At 39.6% G+C, this 20,311-nt stretch overlaps 1 protein-coding gene across 3 annotated transcripts in view; it reads right to left on the reverse strand.

The window, feature by feature from the left end:
* SGCD (sarcoglycan delta) overlaps nucleotides 1–20,311 on the reverse strand; it is a 421,373-nt gene that overhangs the window by 342,861 nt on the left and 58,201 nt on the right. For all 3 annotated transcript variants that reach the window (XM_070570405.1, XM_008514833.2, XM_070570404.1), the window contains exon 2: nucleotides 8,356–8,544. In XM_070570405.1, coding sequence (XP_070426506.1) covers nucleotides 8,356–8,544 — 189 coding nt within the window. The remainder of the gene's footprint in view (nucleotides 1–8,355; nucleotides 8,545–20,311) is intronic.

A 20,311-nucleotide genomic window follows, 5' to 3' on the forward strand; every position in this document is an offset into this window, starting at 1 on the left:
AAACCTCCTCCTATTTATTGCATTCCTCTCTATAGTCTGAATGACATTGTCATTTCTCTCTCTTTCTTTCTGCTGTGGAAGGACCGACCCTCAAGTTCTCCGCGGTAACATGCCCCTTGGGATTTGGAACTTCTCCCCGACGATTGCTTAATCCCTCAGTAAGTGAACAGATCCCCAAGACAGGGTCATAACTTCCGATTTCTGAGAGTTATTCCGAGTTCACAGCCATATGATCGATAAGATCTAAAAATCCCATGTGTGAGTGGCTGTGTGTGATGTATCAAGACAGAAATATTCCCAACAAGATTTCCTGACATTCTTAAATTTCTCTCAATTCTAGAATCCTAAAACATGAGTTTTGAGTGTATGAAAACTATAATAGGTGGCAAAAGTCATGAATATTATCCAAATGATAGGATGAAGTTGCACAGTAATTTGTGTATAATTGGACCTCAAGTTTCTCAGTTTGACCTCTGAAGAATGTCTGTAATTTGCATACTGTTCAACTTTACTAGTGTCAGCTCCCAGTCTCGCCTTCTCCATCCTTCCTTTCTCCCTAGCAGCCAGAGCTCTCGATCCTAGAACCATAGTGTCTAATGCTTCCCAAACAAGTTTAACTCACCCGCTTCCAGGCTACAATCATGGTGCTTTCTCTGCTTTAAACACCACTCAAAACACTGCGCAAAAGGCCTTATCTATCCTTTAAGACACTTCCAGTGCCTTCTGGCTTTAGCTGATTTCTTCTTTCGTGCTCCCTTAAAATATTTGTCATTTTTGGAATGTATTAAAATTATACATGTGTTTTTCTTCTTAGTAAATTATAAGCTATTAAACTATAGGATCGTCTTTATTATAATCTTTACTGCCCACACACAGCACAGTGTAGTGCACAAATAACGTGCTTAAGAAATACCAATTGAAGTAAATATGCCCAATAAAATTGTATAAATTTGTAACAAGCTTGGTTTACAGCCTTTTCAGCAGTTACAATGACCAAAATCATCCTTGATGATTTGCATTCTTGCAAAGATATAAATCACAGTAAGCTTCGAACCAAATATCACATTACAGAGCCCTACCGCGGCACTGATCATGGAACAGAATGAATTTTTGTCTTTTGTTTTTCTGCATTACAGTTTTCACGCCACCTTAAAAAATAACATTTTGGCAATTTTTCAGGTTGATGAATTTGAGCTAATGGATGAAAAGTGACCACAAGACTCACAGCACTGAGAGATGGAGGCACGATGTCCTCAATATAGGAAGCCTTTTGAACTCCCAAGCGAAGCTGGCATCCGTGCTGAAGCGGATGCTCCTCACACACGATATATTCACCGACAGTGTTAAATGAAAAGTACAACTAAAGCCAATCAGATCATTTTCTCTCATTTGCTCGTAAATCTGTCTTTTAACTAGGATCACGTTTCCTCCTTCCATTCTATTTCACACTCCATCATTACTATTCCTTCTCATGTAATTAAAATATAGCAGGTAGCTGATACACAGGAGGTAGTGTCTGTATTAAAAATACCTTTTCATAATCAAATTCGAGCACTCATTTCGTTTATGATCTGTCTACCTTAATAAATCAACTAATACTTCATTTTAAAAGCCATATAAAGCTCTATTAACTCATCCTAACACATTTTAATTTAAAGTGACGGGCTATTCATAATTTTTTTCCATTCATTTATTCAATAAACATTCTAAGCATCTACTATTTGCTAAGCAAGGTACGTAAAGCTGTGAATACAAAGATGAATAGTTTAAGGTTACCGTCTGCTGGAGCTCACAGCCTCGTAGGAGAAACAGGAAAAGAAATAAATGCAGTACAGCATGTCCCTCATTGCAACTCAAGAGAGGGATTTGTCAGCTTAATCTCGGAGGACTTCAGAGAATAAATGAGAAGTAAGAGAAAAGCTTAAAAAGAGCAATGTTTATAGAAGACCAAATGTAGATATGATTTTCAAGTAAATTTCTGACCTAAGGGGAGGGAAGTCCTGGCCTGGCTGCTCAAGGAGTGGGACTTGGAGAACTCTGTGACTTTGCCCTCCCAGGTCACAGCTGGTGGGGCATCTCCCTCGGTCCACGGGCATGCAAGCAAGCTACAATGTGATGCGCAAAATCTGCTGGGCCAATGCAGTTCCCTCTCTGGGATTTCACCTGGATGATAAGAAGACACTAAGACAGGAAGAGGTGTGAACTATAGGGGAAAGGTCATCACAGAGGGAAGGTCAAAGGCAGATGCATGCTCAAGTAGCAAGGAAGCAGAAAACCTGAACATACCCAGGGAGTTAACTGGTAGCACAGCAACGGCAGAGGGAACCGGGCCCTCAAAGAGAAGCGAGTGTTCCAAGGCAAGACCAATGCCATGTGGCCCAGGAAAGGCAGAGGGTGGGCTTCCCCAGAGGGCCTTTGGTTCATGACAATACTCTAGGTGCCACTGCTGGGAGGCCTACCTATGCTCTCATGCACCCACGAGATCCCTCTCTCCTTCCCTGGGCATGTGCATCCTCACTCCCCTCTACTGGAGTTTATTTGACTGGGTCGCGTTTCCTTGAGCCTTCCCCAAACAGATGATGTGCCAGCGTCCTGAGTTATGGAATGGACTGGCCATTCTCTCTGGCTTTTACTGTTTTACAACGTGTCCAATTTACAAGTATTAGAATGCCTTCCTCTGACCCTCAGTGGATCTTTATCTTACTTTAGGGTGAATAAATCATGTTTTAGACATTGCACTGAACAAATTCAATTTGTCTTCATGAAAAATAGCACTTGGAAAATGGGCAGCATAGTGTACTGATTAAGAGCCTGGGCTCGAGAGGCAGCCTCCCTGCAGCCCAGTCCCAGCTTCATTGTTCACTGGCGGCATGACCTTGGGCGAGTGACTGCACTTCTTGGAGCCTCCACTTCCCCATCTGTAAAATGTGGGTAACAGCGGAGCCTACCTTGGAGGGTTTTTAGGAGGATTATGTGGGAGAATTACAAAGTAAGTTCTGTAAAAGCTTTTATTAAACAAGATTTCTTACATAGTCACAAATACAGTGGTCTGAATTTTGTAATTTTAGTGAATGGAAAGAAACACAAGTTAGGAGATCTATTAAACACAGGTATAAACATCCATAATTTATTCAGGACCTACCACGTGCCCAGCACTGACCAGGTCCTTGACATCCATCATCTCAGGTATGTGGTCTGCACAAACGCAACCGACAATTAGTAAATGCATATTGAAAGCCAACTGTCTACTAGGCACTGGACTGAGGCTGCACAGATGAGTAGCACATAATTCCTACTCCTGAGAAGCTCCCGGCATGGCTGCATTGCTGTAGTTGTATCAGGCAAGCAGGCCATCCACTTTTTTCCATCCTCTGCGAAATGAGGATGTCTGATGAGGTCATTCCTGGGGTTCCTATTTCGTCTAACAATGAATGATTTACACTCACTGGGCTAAGAGATCATGCCATTTAGTGATAATCCCCGAGCCTTTTAAGTTTTGCTACTTGGTAACCACTTGTGCTAAATGACAGTGTCGATGATCAGTACTGCAGCATTTCGGGAGGTCTTTCAGGCCAGGTTGTTTGGACTGGGCTACTAGACTACGCTGACAGAGCAGCAGCCCTCTACAGAGTAAGATCTCACACCCCCAAGGAAAAGACCAAAATACAAAACCAGAGTGTTCCAACAGGAAGGGGTCTTACAGCCTTAAAGAGGGCTTGTTCAATGAGTTCATTTCTATCTTGAGTCCCAGAGTTAGAAGGCGTCCAGGTCCCTGACACTCATTCTAGGGCTTTTTGTACCGTCCCACTACACATTCAACTGACTAATAGACCAAACTCCAGAGTCAGACTGCTTGGATTCAGATCTCTACTCTGCCACTTTATGCTGTGTGATAGCAAATCAAGTTCCGGAGCCTCTCTCCTCCCTTGTGAAGTTAGTATCAAAATAGTACCTACTCACGTAGGGATTAAGTTAAATAATACTTTTGAGTTGCAACAGCATAGTGCCTGGCACAGAATGAGCCTTCAATAAATGATGATGATGATGATAGCGAACACTAATGCAAAGCACATACTACAGGCCAGGCTCCATTCTGAGCACTTGACACTCCTCACCTCACTTACTCTTCACAACAATCCATTGAATAGGTAGGTATTTCTATTACTCCCAGGAAACCACAGCACAGAGGGGTTAAGAAACTTGCCAAACAGTAAGTAGCAGGACCCAGATTTGTACCTCGAACATCTGTCTGCAGAGTCTGAGCCCTTAACTACAACATTGTGGGGTAGGGTCTCTTGTGACTTTCTGCTGCCAACACTGAGACTTCCTATAGGGTAGAGGCTGCTATAAATGTTTAGCATGAATTAATGCACTGAGTCCTCCCGTCAACCTGTGACATAGATACTATTATTACATTTAGATTAAATGTTTATGTTAATGCAAGGGAATGAAACAGAGAGTGGAGAGAGAGAGAGCCATCAGCTACAGTGCAAAGAGAAGTGAGATAAAGACTGAACATTGAGAACTCCCAGGAACTACTCTAGGCAGAATGTCAGTGGAGACCTCAGATGGGAGGGAAATCTGAGATCAGATGACACAGGATGGGCCACAGAGATAATGAAGCATTTTGCTGGCTTCAATCATTTTGTTGACGAGCCAGATCATTGTAGCAAGTAGGAGAAGGAGGTACAGCATAGTGGGAAAGATTGGGCTTTGAAGTCAAACACCAGATCTTTTACTAGCTGTGTGTCTTTCAGCAAATCATTCAACTTCTCTGAGACTTGGGTTTTCTTTTATTAAAATGGAGATAATAATACCTAATTTGTAGAGTTGTTTTGAAAATTAAATGAGAGATATTTTAAGGGCCAAGCACAGTGACTAGCATAGAACAGACATGTAGTAAATATTAGCTCCCCTGTACAGCACAGTGTGTGATTAACTAGGACAGGTCTACTTACGGGTGTTTACAGTATAGGTAAACTACAAAACCCTCCATGAAGGGAAAAATTGAGGAGAAAGGTGTAACCTTGCTCTCCTGCCCAGTACTGAACACCAAAATATTCTGCTGGGAGCAGAGGAGAGAAAAATAAGTTTTCTTCTGATTTAGATCTGGGACAAAGAAAACTTGCTTGGATGTTTGTCCAGATTGCTATCCTAGAAGGGCTCTTCCAGCATCTATCCTTGAAGGATGGTGCAGAATGCAAGTCTGATCACAAGGTAAAGTTCTGGATATCCAATCTTAGGTAAAATGCCAACTCCTCAGAAACATTTTGATGACATCATTCTCCTGTTTTGTTATTACTCAGAGGGTTTGATTATAGTGTGAGCTTTTCCAAATTGCAAATTACTGAATATTCCACATGTGCAAAATAATCACTCTTTCCTATTGACAGTATTTTCACATCTATGCATAAGATGCTTAACTCTTACCTCATTGACTCCCTTTGCTCTCTCACACACATTCTCCAATATAACATTGGTTAATACCTCATTCTTTTGCAAGATCCTCACTATTCGTAAATTATTATTTGTGGAATAGAATTATAATTCTAAAAGAATATGTTTTATACTGTGATGATGGAAAAATATGCTTTTAACTTGAAGGGAAAGACCAATTTCCTGACACTTCAGCTCTTATTTGCTCCAATGCATTACTGTTATAAAGCACCAATTATTGCTAATAATGGCATTATTCTCACCTCAGTAAGTACTTGGTTTAGTAAAGCCTTAAGAACTCTCAAGTTTGGCAATCAATTTAGTTAACTATAAGAAATAGCCTATTTCATATAGATTATTACCTTAATGTCATATTGCTCCCTAAGCTCGCATACACTCAGAGTGAACTGTCACTCAATATACATTTACATCTGCCTCTATTAAGCTTGCCAGATAAAACACAGCGTAGAAGAGAGATTTGAATATCACAGTTATCAAGGTGTGAGTTCATAAACTCTACTACATTCGCTCCCAATTCTTTCAGGTTCTATAAATTAGCTTCATGCAGACTAGGTAAAAATCACAAAAATAGCCCCAAATAGGGGACTAGGGAGACACACAAGTTCCAGTGGAAAGGTACTTAATTCTATCTTGCTTTTTGGGCCCCACAAGCCAATGGTCTCACCAGCCAGAACCTGGGATTGTTCCAGAATGTCTTCCAACCCCTCAACTCCAACATCCAACCAGTAGTTGATGTGTGTCAATTCCATCTTTTAAATGTCCTTTGAATCTTTATCCTCCAGTCTACTGCCCAAGCTTCAGCCTTCTCCTACTTAATATTGCAATACAGAAGCACTTCCACTTTACAAGTTTGTGAAATACAAAATAAAAACATCATATGACATGCATATCAACAGATGGCAATTGTGGTTACTTAGACTTAATTCCAATGGATCCAGGATATCCTTTAAAGCCCTAAGCTCTGAGCAGCTTTCTGCATTCTATTGCATCCTCACCTGAGCAAGCTTCTAGACTACAAATCCAATCACATCTTTCTCTTCTGCTTAAAACACTTCTCTGAATTCTGCTTGTGTCTAAAGAAAGTGAGTCCAAGTTCAAAAGGTGTTTACTGAGTCTGATTCAGAAACAGCAGCTAATGTGCTCCCATATTCTAGAACATATTACCTTAGACCTCTACAATCCCATGGAAACTGACCTCTATCATCTTCCAAACTAAATATTGCAATATGGAAGTTTTCCATATTTTTCAAAAGAAATGAACTATTTTTCTTCAAGAAAGTGATCTGTAAAATAAAGGTAATTTTTGATTAGTTTCCTAACTTTAAAAGTATTATAAAGTGAGCCATCCTGATGCCTGAGGCAGCATCTCTAATCTCGGTTTATAGATTCCTAATTAAGCCACACACCAATATCCTCTCCCATGAGTGAGGAACTAAGGCACAGAGAGAAGATTCAGCCCTCGCTCTTCTTAAAGTTCAGTCTGCCTGGGAAACACACATAAAAACTATCTAGAGTGATAAGTAGAATAACACATACAGAAATGGAGTTACAGAAGCATCAAGGAGGAGTTGTACCAGGCAGGGAAGACTGAGAAAAGCAGCCCAAGCTGAAAAAATGGCCCAAGGCAAGACAAGGAAGTGTGACTATGTGTAGTGTGTTAAGGACAAAATGAACTTTATAATTCATAAAAGGCAAATAGCCACTATCATATTTGGTATTTTCACACAAAAATCTTACTGTTAATTGGTCATAGTCACATTTCTTTATCAAACAGGATTTATTTATTTATTTATTTATTTATTTATTTATTTTGGTGAAGGAGATTGGCCCCGAGCTAAAATCTACTGTCAATCTTCCTCTTTTTGCTTGAGGAAGATTGTCCCTTGGCTAACATCTGTACCAATCTTCCTCTATTTAGTATGTGGGATACCGCCACAGCATGGCTTGATAAGTGGGGTGTACGTCCATGCCTGGGATCCGAACCCGTGAATCCTGGGTTGCCGAAGTGGAGCATGTAAACTTAACCACTATGACACTGGCTTGGCCCCAAACAGGATTTATTTTTATTGCCTTTCTAATTGCTTACTTCTGACAACAGAACAAGAAAGTATTCTCAGGGCAGCAAATTACTGCCCATTATGACCTCAATAATAACTGAAATTACTTATATTGCTAGTGTAGACCAGAATCTCTATGAAGAAACTTCAGAATAACTCCAGAAGTCATTTTGCCAGGATTTTCTTTCATTTGAATTTCAACAAGTAAATATTCAGTCTGTATAGTGGCCCTAAGTACCAACAGCAAGAATTTCTTCAAAGAGGCATAAACACAAACTCTTCAAATACAAAACATGGCTACCCTCCTCTCATTTCCGTCCCACCCATGCAGTGGCAAAGAGAATTGCCATCCTAAAAATTGAGGAGACTCGTAATTAACCATAGTAATGGGCTACCAGGTGTGTAAAGATAGTTAAAATTCCTGGATAATCCCCAAAGCCTTGTTTTACTTAGATGTTTCAATCTACTACCTCACAAAACTTTTCATAATCACTACTAAAATCTGGGAAAACTTAATGCCTTGGATTTATCTCGTGTTTACTCCTCTATTATTTACTCAAAGTGTTTGTAAACTGCAGGCTACAAAAATAGTTATCAAGATGAAGGGAAAGCATACAAGAGATCGTAAAGGAGGGAAATGCCTCCAAATTGGATGAGCAGCCTCTGAAGAATTGAGATTAGATGTAAGTCAATCCCCACGTCACCTGAACAGAAATGGTTTAGAACCAGGTTGTGGAGTATTTTGAATCCTACTACCACCACTTTTCCACATTCCTTCTTCTTGCCCCACGTTTTCCCTTCCCCCAAAGAGAGCTAAAGAAACCTGTGTGGTTTTACTTACAATTGTGAAGTTCATGACTTTGAGAATCCAGATGGTCATGGCCAAGTTCACCAGTATTAAAATCATCAGGAGTAGGACAAAGAAATACAGGCATCTTTTCCGCCAGCCATAAATTCCCACTTTGTATACCTGTGGGCCCTCGGAGCTGGGCATGGTGCTCCGGTGGTGTGTGTACTGTTCCTGAGGCATCTGAAATAAACGAGGCGAGAGAGAAGCACTCACATTAAACTGCTGAGAGAGAGAAAAAAAAAAAGAATGGAAAAAAATCAACTGATGGAGAGATATGGCTGGCTGCTGTCTGTAGGTTTCCACCCTCCTGACGACTTTAAAAATCTGTTCTGTGGACATAAGTGGCTCCTCCGGATGCTTGCTGTAGCCATCTCCTTCTACGCAACCATCTTTCATGATGTGTACGGAGACATCCACATATAGACATGGCACAGGAGGAAAGGGACTCCTAGGAAGCCATTTTCAAAATGATTCTTAGAATTCCAACATCTTTGTGAGGGAGACACTAAGAGATATATCAAAGTCCTGCTGGTATAATTTAGAATTAGTCTGAGAAAATAAATTGACCTCAGCAGTTCGTCTTGGTGCTATAATACTACTATTCAGGCAATTTATTTGTAGGTTAAAATAATCTCAAATGCAATCATTCTACGTTGCCTACAGTGTCAAAAGTAACATTTTTGGGGGCTCTTGATGGGCACATAGATTAAGCCTCAGGAGTCTTCAACAAGTGATAACCTATGCTTAAATACCTCCCTTGACAGAGACCTCACTACTCTCTGAGTTATTCTTTATGATTTCACAATTCTAATTGTTGTCAATCAACTCATTTATTTAATAAACATAAAGGAGTTTCAAAGTCAAGTAAGGTATGAGCATATCTTTCAGGAGTTTGCAGGTTAATGGGAGGAATGAACTAGTTAAATACTGATTACAGTAGAATGAAATAAACTAGAAAAATATTTGTTAATATTAAATAATATGCCCAATCCCCTTTAAAGTCAGGAAGCCATCCCAAACCCCACTGTTGACACAAATTATCTTTATACTAGTACTACTAACTAGATACCAACACAAATCTAAGTAAACTTATAACTTCTATAAAATTCAAAAACCAAAACAAATTTTAAAATTAAATACAAACAAAACCACCAATGTGTATCATTTAAAATGGGAAATTAACTGTTATAGCATGGATGGACCTTGAGGGCATTTTGCTAAATGAAGTAAGTCAGACGGAGAAAGATAAATACCGTATGATCTCACTCATTGTGGAATCTAAAAAAAAAAGCAAAACAACAACAAAAAACCAAACCAAGCTCACAGATACAGAGAACAGATTGGTGGCTGCCAGAAATGAGGGATGGGGTGGGGGGCGGGTGAAATGGATGCAGGGGGTCAAAAGGTACAAGCTTCCAGTTATAAAAGAAGCCAGTCATGAGGATGTAATGTACAGCATGGTGACTACAGTTGATAGTACTGTATTGCATGTTTGAAAGTTGCTAAGAGAGTAGATCTTAAAAATTTTCATCATAAGAAAAAAATTTTTTAACTATATATAGTGGCAGATGTTAACTAGACATTGTGGTCGCCATTTTGCAATATATACAAATATCGAATCATTATGTCATACACCTGAAACTAACATAATGTTATAAATCAATTATACCTCAATAAAAAACATTATGATACATGACCCCCCCCAAAAGAAGGGAAATGATTGACTACCACAAAGGATGACGATTTGCTAAAACTAAACTGCATAACGTGGTACCAAGGGCTTTAGCACAGCATCTTCTGAGTCTATCATCCCTACTCTGCCACGAGCCATGTGACATCACAGCCCCTACTGCCTTTCCCCATTCAGATTACTGCGCGACATTTATTTTGGGATTTTTATTTCATTCATCCCTTGTGTAGGCATACCACATTCCCTAACAATAAGGCCCGCATCTGCTATTTTCTTCTTAGGCAATAGCAATTAAATTACTGATATGTGGTGCCAAAGTGATCATAGTGACAAAATGTGGGCCCTAAAGTCACATCTTTGGTTATTAGGTCATCTTCCAGATGGTTCAGAATATGATTAGTTTATAGTTTTTAGATAATCATTTAAATGTACACATAAAATCTAAAAATCCCCCAGAGAACACACAGCCTTTGGGCATCAATGGAATTCCACTTGAAAAGACAAGTGAATTCTTATGTATGGTCAACTAAAATGCTCAGTGAAGGCCTGCATGACATCTGTCTCATTCCCACCACAAATCAGAGCCAAAATCAGTTTCTCATATGAGTATATGTTTAAATATATGTGTGTGCAATAAATGAGTGAAAACAATGAATGCATAAATGATAAGTGAATGAATGATTTCTCGTCTACCACGAGCTCTGCTGCTGTCTGGTGGTGTGCAAGAGTCCAAGCCAAACACATGGGCAAGTTCTTATTTGTTTCCTTGCAAATTTTCACTTAGGCTCCAAAAGCACAGGGTTCCCAGCCAATCAGTGCGCTTTATGTTATAAGAAAATTTCAGTTTTACTACTCAGCTCCTTATAATTCCTCTGTAGATCAAGGCTGTGTTGTAACAACATGGGGACACAAGAAATTCTTAGCTCCCTGGCCTTTTTACACACCAAGATCAATTAAAAGGGAAAAGAATCTCTTATAAGTCTGAAGGAAATTAATCTATGACTTTCCATTGAATCATATTCTGTAAGTTAAGGAAATGATCACAGAATTGTAGAATCATATCTGCAAGTTCTTTTGATTCCAATCTAACTAATTTTGTGAATGAACTGATTTAAGCATAAAGAAGTTGACCCACTTGTGCACAGGTCCCGAGTTTGGGGCAGGGCAAGGACAAGGATAACAGGCTTTGACTCTTGTAGGCATAATGAACAGTGAGAAACTCTTCACAAGTGAGTGTACAGAAACTAGAGATAGGGCCACCATACCAGTTGCCTTCTGACATTTGCCCCAACCAAAGGTGGCGTTACATAACTTAGCTATAAAACAGAAATGACATGTTCAATAATATTTATAAAAGGCTGGGGATATGGATATCACACTTTTTTTTCATGTACAGATTGTTAGAACTTGACAGAATGCAATGATTATCTCTAGTAGGGGTTGGGTTCTCAATCTTGTGTGCACAGAGACACCTGTGGAGCTTTTAAAACCATCTATATTCAGGTCAGTTAAATAATAACCACAAGGTAGGACCCAGGCATCAGCATTTTTAAGAAGGTTGCCAGATAATCCTAAAGTGTCGACAAGGTTGCATAGGACTACTCTAGAATAATCTCTCTTAACCCTGACTATGCAGTAGAATCCAATTGTTAAAAAGCTCCCTAGGGGGCTAGCCCCGTGCCGAGTGCTTAAGTTTGTGTGCTCCACTTCAGCAGCCCAGAGTTCGCTGGTTCAGATCCTGGGTGTAGACCTACACATCACTTGTCAAGCCATGCTGTGGTGGCATCCCATATAGAAGAACTAGAATGACCTATACCTAAGATATACGACTATGTACTGGGACTTTGGGGAGGAAAAAAAAAACAGAGAAAGATTGGCAACAGATGTTAGCTCAGGGTCAATATTTATTTTTTTAAAAAAAGGAAAAACAGTAAAAATGCAGAGCCCCTCTGCTTAAGGCAGGAATAAGGACCCGGCCACCCTGGAGTCACCTCTGTAGAACCCAGGAGTCCTAGAAACCACTGATTTTCCTGACTAACAGAGGAACTCAAAGCCACAAAGGGGAGGTAGCCCCTTTCAAGTTACACAGTGAATTAGAAGCCACGTGGGGATTAGAACTCAGATCCTCTGATGCATGGCGTAGTGGCCTATTCTGTAAGTCATGAGGGCTCTGGTATCTCCACCATACTCCCTACCTGCATTAATGAACCACAAAAAACAAAATACTCCAGCCTACAACTCTGCAAATAAATAAATAAATAAAATGAAGAACAGGGAAGGAAGGGAGAGATTTTTGTACAAATCATTACAACAGGAATTGCTGCCAGCCCAACATAAGGTAATGGATACATCTGGTATCAATAATCCTGCATGGAAAGGGAAAATTTAGATATATTGAGAACATTAATTTTTCTAGTCAAAAATTGAAACATGCTGAATTGATAAAAACATAAGAGGAAAGACAATCTCCAATCTGCTTCTTTTTGATCCTTCCCGGCAGAAATTTGCTGTCCAGGGAACGAAGCTGAAGTTGCAGGTCCTCCCTCGTGCAGGCCCCTTCCATGGTCCTGAGAGCGGCCCTAGTAATATGTGAGGAGCATCATACATTTTTGTAAAATTGACTAAAGTAAATGTTTTAATGGCAACTAGCTAAGACCCTGTCTTTTTTAACTTCCCTTTCTGTTGAGTGGCTTTGGAAGATTTACATGAATTTTGGAGGACCAACTAACAGGAAGTTGAATTGGGGTTCATATTCTTTGGGTGCAGTGGGATATATTTATATGGTTTGCAGAGACTTCCCTGTAAAGGTACATTACTGCTAGCTCTCCCGGTGTAGGAACGTTTTCCAGGAATACTGCTTCCACCCTTGGTACCACCTCACCAAGCAAGACATCATGAAGGTACAGGACCAAAGGACACACTGCAATGTAACCATGCCCTACAATGGCCAGCATCAGAAATATCCGGATAGTAGAGAAGCCAGAAGCTAGTTGGGAAAGTTTTCTAATCATCAGATATATAAAATTTCAAGTGTAGGATTCAATTCTCATTGACATCTAGTCAAAACAGAAATTCTCTCCTGTCAAGAATATACGCAGTTCAGCATATATACTTATCAATTCTCCACACAGTTTTTCTTTTTTTATGAGAAGATCAAAAAATAGCGTTAATCGGAATCTTTCTGTTTGCAGGTTATGTGCACCGTGTGTCTGTATTCTGTACGTAAAGTTGCATGCTTTATGCATCACAAGCATCGATGATTAAAAACTAAGTTCTACTGAAACTGCCATAGGAAACAATTATCTTTCTATTGTCTATACAGCAGCTGATAGTGCCAAATAGCTGTCACATGAAGAGACAATCAAAGGATATGCAGCCAAAAGTTTAGAAAAAGTTTGTCAGATAGTTAATTATTAATATTATTTTTCAGGATTTTATGATGTCATCTTTTAAAAATTAATAATTTAACTTCCTTTCTAATTCTAAGTACATATCCATGTTTTTAACTTAAGTTTGTACTTCTGATTTTTTTTTTGTTTTTTGTCCTTAAAACAGCCCCATAAATTGTTTAAACTTCAGATCTCACAAAACCAGGATCCTCTTCTGGTCCCTTCCATAGTGGGCCCCAAGCACACACCAAGACCTCAGTGTAACACCACCACAAGACATCACTGCTCGGCTGAACCTGAACACGATGCAAGGTGCAGGGCTCAATTTTCCACTGGGAGGAATTTTAATAGTTTTGAATGCCTAAGAATCACTCCAGAAAATTGATCAAATGCAGATTTCTAGGTCTCACACCAAGAGATCCTATTTCAGTAAGTCGGGGATGCATCTCGGGAATCTGAGTTTTTAACAAGTACCAAAATTGGTTCTGCTACAAATGGCCTATGGACTACGCTTTGAGAACACTTATTTAGACCCAATATGGAGATGCATCCCTGGCCCATCTTTGCCTCCACGTGTGTTTTTTCTCACTGGATCACCCATCTTCTTCCCATATCCTGAAAACATACTTTGGTATCGTTTACATTTTTACTGCATTCCTACCCTGGAGCTTTCATTTTCATCATCCTTCCTCAGCAGAATATTATTTCAATAGAATATTGAATATCACATTTTTTGCATCCTTTGGTGTCTTGGTTTTTAAAGGTGTGCAGATCTTTTCTGCCACGAGAAGAAAAAAAAAATCTCAGCTTACCTTTATTATCTCCTCTACATGTTGCCTAATTTTACTCTCATTGATTCCCAGGGTTCCTAGATCCTTGGCAAAATTCTAGGAATCTTATATTCTCATCATTAGTGATATCCTTGATCAAAATTCAATGTACTTTTCTTTATGCCCATTTTCCTTGGAACTTCTGAAGCTTTGGGCATTGCCAACTTCCCCCTCCCAACTGGAAATTTTGTCCTTTCGCATTCATGACACTGCAGGCCCAGGGTTCCTTTTCTATATCTTTAATTACTATCTGTCTTTCCCAACTCTCCTCTCTGCTTCTTTGTTCCAAGTGCACATTATGAGTTAGTCTCCCCTCTCTTTCATCTCAGAGACAGTGTTCAGTGCCATACCTTCATGTTGCACTTCTGTGAGGATGAAACTCTACTTCTCACCTTAACTCCAGTTTCCATCTCAAATGGGACCTATCTCAATGTCTCATCCATCTACTCACTCATCAAATAATTGTTGAGCATCAATCAAATTCCATATACTGTACAGGTTCTCAAGCTACCACAAGTAACAAGAATTACCTTGCCTTTCTGAAGGTCACAGCCTGGGTGGTAGGGGACAGTGAATGGCAAACACAAAAAGAAACAAAATGAACTGTGTGAAGTGTCTATGCTGAAATGTGTCTGGTAAAGTTAAAGAGTGCATCACAGGATGGAAGGCATTTTACACAGATTCATCAAGAGAGAACTCTCTGAGGAGGTAAGATTTAAGCTGAGACTTGAAGGACAAGAAAAAGACAGCAAGGTGAAGGCTGGGGTAAAAAAGTGTTCCCGGTAGAGGAAAGAAAGCAAAGACAAAGGCCCAGGGTGGACAAGGTCTGTGTGACCGGCTGTAATGAGGGAAGTGGAGATGGGCAGGAGATGAGGCTGAAAAATTGGCTGGAGTCAGATGATGCTGGAGCTTGGAGACCACACTTTACTGAAAAGGCAGTGAAAACCTACGGCAGAATTTAAAACAAGGAAGTGATCAACTGATTTTTAATAGTATAGCAGTGCCCAGACCACAAGAGGTGTGGAATAAATATTTGCTGTGTGATAATGATTAACAATCTTTTTCTTTTCCTCCCTCTGTATCAATCATGCATTAAAAAACTCTCAAAAGGTGAATAATTCAGCAAATATGAATCTCAGCCAGTATAACATGGTCCCTAGGAGGCCTACTTGCCTCTGTAGGAGTGTACCAAGCATGTGAATTTTAAAAAGGAGTCTCTCTATATAAATATATCCTTTTCTTGGCAATCACAAGACTGTAGTACTTTCCATCAATCTTTGGGAACTTCTTTACACTATTATACAACATATTTTACACTGATACATGTCATCTCCCTGAATATATGTTAAAACTTTGTATTTAAATGTTCTTTGAACTCTGGTAACACCTAAACAATGGTGTATATATACGTGTATGTAGTTATATGAAGTTATACATATATAGAATGATTATATGTATATACATTTAATAGCATATATTCGTTCAGTGAATGAATAAAAATGCAGCCAATGCTAAATAACAAAGCATATCCTCTAGTAATAAGTGAACAGCTATAAGATCAGAAGTAAAGGAATGAAAACTTACGCAATTTACCTCCCTTTCCAAAAGCACAAGCAATTATACTGATGTTAAGTAGGCTTAAATCTAGAGCCTTACTCTACTCCTTCACGAGGCTATTTTCAGTGTTCACCTGTTTATAAACAAATCCAGTCGACTTAAAGATAATCTGTTTCTTGTACACAAAATGCAATAGAGTTATATCTCCCAGAGAATGAATAAAATAAAACTTTTCATGCTTTGCCATTAGATAGGAAGGAACTACCAGTAGTCAAGGCAATATCCTATCATATCCTGTGGTTCCATGGGAGGGACGTGTACACATCCGATGCTCACTGTGAAGTCCTCACAAAGATCCTTGAGCCAGGCCCAGCCTATGTGGTCCCTGGCCCCTGCAGCTGCTTTTCCTGTAATGAAGGAAGTTGCATTGTTTCCAGCTGAAGCTCACCTACACTGAACTTCAGAGTGATGAGTCCTACTTCTGTGACAAGCCCCTGACATCTCAACACAGAAACTGGCCTGATCATACTCAAGTGGTCATAGATTTTGTTCCATGTTGACTTCCCTTCCTAAATCCGGTCAGTATCAAATAGCTACTAGAAAATCTTATATTGTCCCCCTTCTTACATTTCACCAGGTGATATAAAAATAAAGGAAGCTCTTGGGGTGGAAATATATGCAACTGGCATACTTTGTGAGGCTGAGCACATATTGTAGTCTAATACTGCTAGAAGCCGTCAAGTTCTGTCTGCATTCAGGGCTTTCATTTCAGCAAAGTTCTTCTTCAGGAGAAGAACAAATGTTTTCCTCCCTACCCCCCAAATAAAAGATATCTAGAAAATAGTTATAGTGTCTGCATTATCAATCCGCTGTGGAAGAATGCAATATGTTTTGAGGGATGATTAAAGATCAATCAGCAAACTTTCTAAAGACACATCAGTGCCATTCAGTTTCCCGACGATTCTTCTTTGAGCCTGTAAAACATTATGGGTCATGAGCCACTCTACTAATAAGGCAGAGCTGAGAACAAAGAGGCATTGACAGGCATTTTACTAATGATTGCTAGACTCTTCCACCTACGAGGCTTCATGATATCTTGTTCCCTAAGGGAATTTCTCATAAGAAAGTGCAAATGAGCACAATTCTCTGGACAGTTACATACCATGGGGGAAAGAAACATGGCACAGCACATTAAGGAAACCCCCAATCCCAATCTATTTTTTCAACAGGAAAAAAATATATATGTACTTTTTTTTGCTTTTTCTCCCCAAATCCCCCCAGTACATAGTTGTCTATTTTAGTTGTGGGTCCTTCTAGTTGTGGCATATGGGATGCCACCTCAGCGTAGCCTGATGAGCAGTGCCATGTCGGCACCAAGGATCTGAACCAGCGAAACCCTGGGCAGCTGAAGCAGAGCGAGCGAACTTAACCACTTGGCAATGGGGCTGGCCCCAGAAAAAAATCTTTTTGACCATCTATTATGTGCCAGGTACCACAATATACCCTGGAAAGATCTAGGTCTTCAAAAGGCTGAGTAGGATCTTACTTCTGCTTCCCTCAAGCTTGTATTTTAATGGGAGAGATGGACAATAAACAAGTAAATGGATGAAAGCCTTAGAACTAAAGTTAGGTGATAGGAAGGAAACAAAGAGGGGGCCGTGATAGAGAACAGATGGTGACCCACACTGGTCACAGAAGGCCATTCCGACCAAGTGACAATTAAGGCGAGATCTAGAGGAACAAATTTTCCAACAGAGGACACAGTAAGCATTTTGGCCTTAAGAGCACACTCAAGTTAAACAGGATGGCCGGCAGGGTCAGCACTGGATGAGCACAGAGGAAAGGATGGGGGATGTGCTCGTAGAGAGAGGCTGTGGACCAACTGTATTGTGCCTTATGGATTATGGTAAAGAGTAGAGAATAAAGCCAGACTATAACTATAGTTAAGGTTATAGTTATATATAATAAATATATAAAAATAATTATATTATTTTATTTAGAAATAAAACAGGTGATACAAATCAAATGAGCTAGAGCGTGTTGATGATGCCTCTGCATGTGAAAATTTCCAGGACGTTTACAGGTAAACATGAGTTACATCACTACGTATGATTGTAACCAGTTTACGTAAATAGCAGGCGTGAGTTCCCTCACAGGCTCATTACAGTTTCTACAGTTTGTTGTGGAATCTGAGTCATTTTGGATTATCTTGGCATGTAAATAGTTTTCCATTAGCCATGTTAATTTTAAGGTCTCTCATTTAAAAGTATCTGCTTTCAAGGCTTGTTTTCGTTCAGCCATCCACACAAGGCATTAGTCGTGGATTGCTAACATTTGGCACAATTTAGACAACTGTAACAAACTCACCACTTTCAGTTTTGATATAACAATCAACATATTTTTTCTTGGAAAATTCATCCAGAAAAGTAAGTGTCTGTTTATGTGAAATGGTCCAGGAACGGCATGTTCTATTTAAACAAATATTTGGATTAATTTTAAAGTTAGGTATGCCATATTTTAGTTTTCTAAGAATTGGAAAATGTAAGTGGTAATCAATTTTTACTGAAAAAATTAAACAAGTCTATGTATTTAAAAGCACCAAAGAACATACAGTTAAGAAAATCTTTTTGTTTCATGCTTTTAGCGCCCTCCATAGAGGCAATTATTACCAGCTTTTTCTTATCCTTATAGAAACGTTCAATATATATACAGGTTTTATTCAATGTGTACATTCAATGCATACACACAGGTGTAAATTTTTCTTTATTACACAAAGAAGGGTATATTTTTTTGCTCTTTATTGCGGCAAATTTAATTTGGTCCACTTAACACAGCTTAGTGATAGTTCCATAAAAGTATGCAGAAAACTATTTTTTTAAGTTAGTTTTAGATTGTATGGAAACATGGTATTTAACTTAGCCAACTCTTAGGGATGACATTGAGGTTGTTTCTGGTAATTTTCTGTTACCAACGCTTATTTAAACAAATAAATACATGTCAGGTATTACCATGTGCTGACACTAGCCATTTGGCAGTAAAAAGCCAGACTTCCTGCCTCTTGGACCTTACAACCTAGTGGAGGAAATGATAAACTGATAAACAAACAAACATGGACTTTTCATACTTATTCTTAGGAATAAGTCATGTAAAGAAAAAAGTAAGGCAGAGGAGACAGGCAATGAGTTGGGGGCTCCCGTCTATAGGATGGTCAGGGAGAGCCTCTAGTGCAGAGATTTGAGAACAAAACACCAACAAGCAGGAGAGCAAAGCATGAGGACATCTGGGGGCAGCTCTTCCGTCAGAGGAAACAGTATCAGCAAGTGCAAAGGCCCTGAGGTGGGAACTCACTTGCCACATTTGAAGGACAGTGTGGTTAGATCAGAGGGAAAAAGAGGGAGAGACTTTGAAAATAAGCTTGGAGGTACAGGCAGAAGGGGTGCACGTTGGGTCTTACAAGACACAGTAAAAACCTTAGGTATGATACTGATGGTGCAGTAACTATCAGAGAACCAAGGCATGAGAGTGAGACCATCAGATTTTCACCTCAGGATCACTCCAGCTGTTCTCTAAGGAACAGACTACAGGGTATGAGAATGCCAGTGGAGAAACCAGGGGCCTGTGACTACTGCAATTGCCCTAAGAGAGGTGACAGTAGCTCAGAACAAGGTAGAGGTAAGTGAGAAGGTGGTAAATTGCTGTATTTGCAATCTGTTTGGAAAGCAGAGCTAACAGGATTCCCTGCTGCCTGATACACAGGGTGCAAGAAAAGGACAGGAGTCAAGGAGAATGCCAACGTTCTGGCGTGAATAGCCAGGCGAACGATGGTGTCATTTATCATGACGGGGAACACTGGGGGAACAGTAGGCTCCTGGGCAGGAGGCAAATGGAGTGTGCGGAGGGAGAAAGAGAGCTCTGTTCAGTCAAGTTGATTTTCAAATGCATAGAGGAATCCACGGGGGTGGTGTGACAAAGGCACTTCGAAATGAGTCTGGAATTCAGGGGGAAGACTGGGCTTAGAGAATAAATGTTCAAGTCTCCTGCGTATGAGGATTATTTAAAGCCACAGAAATGGAGGATACTTGTTTCACGTATATACAAATACACCTTTCAGAGAAGCCCTGAGAAGCCGAATTGCTACGTCAAGATTTATGTGTGTGTACGCATGTGTGTATCCATATGGTTTTTCACAGATATTATTATCAAAGTTCTCCTCCAAAGTACAAGATACCTTAAATTTAAAATATTCATCTCTGGTGAATTGGAAGATACTTCAGTATAATTATGAGCAGTAATTCTTACAGTCCTAGAGATTTAGATGTGTGAGGTGCCAGGTGAGGTAGTTTCCGACAGAGGTATATTTGTGAAACATTCATAATTATTTTTACTAAGCATTAGCAGATATACGAGCTCATACATTCCTGACAACACTCTGGGAGATCAATATTATTAAAATTATTTTATAAATTGAGATACTGACGTCC

This window comes from Equus przewalskii, chromosome 13 (genome assembly GCF_037783145.1).
Source record: "Equus przewalskii isolate Varuska chromosome 13, EquPr2, whole genome shotgun sequence".
Lineage (NCBI taxonomy): Eukaryota > Metazoa > Chordata > Mammalia > Perissodactyla > Equidae > Equus > Equus przewalskii.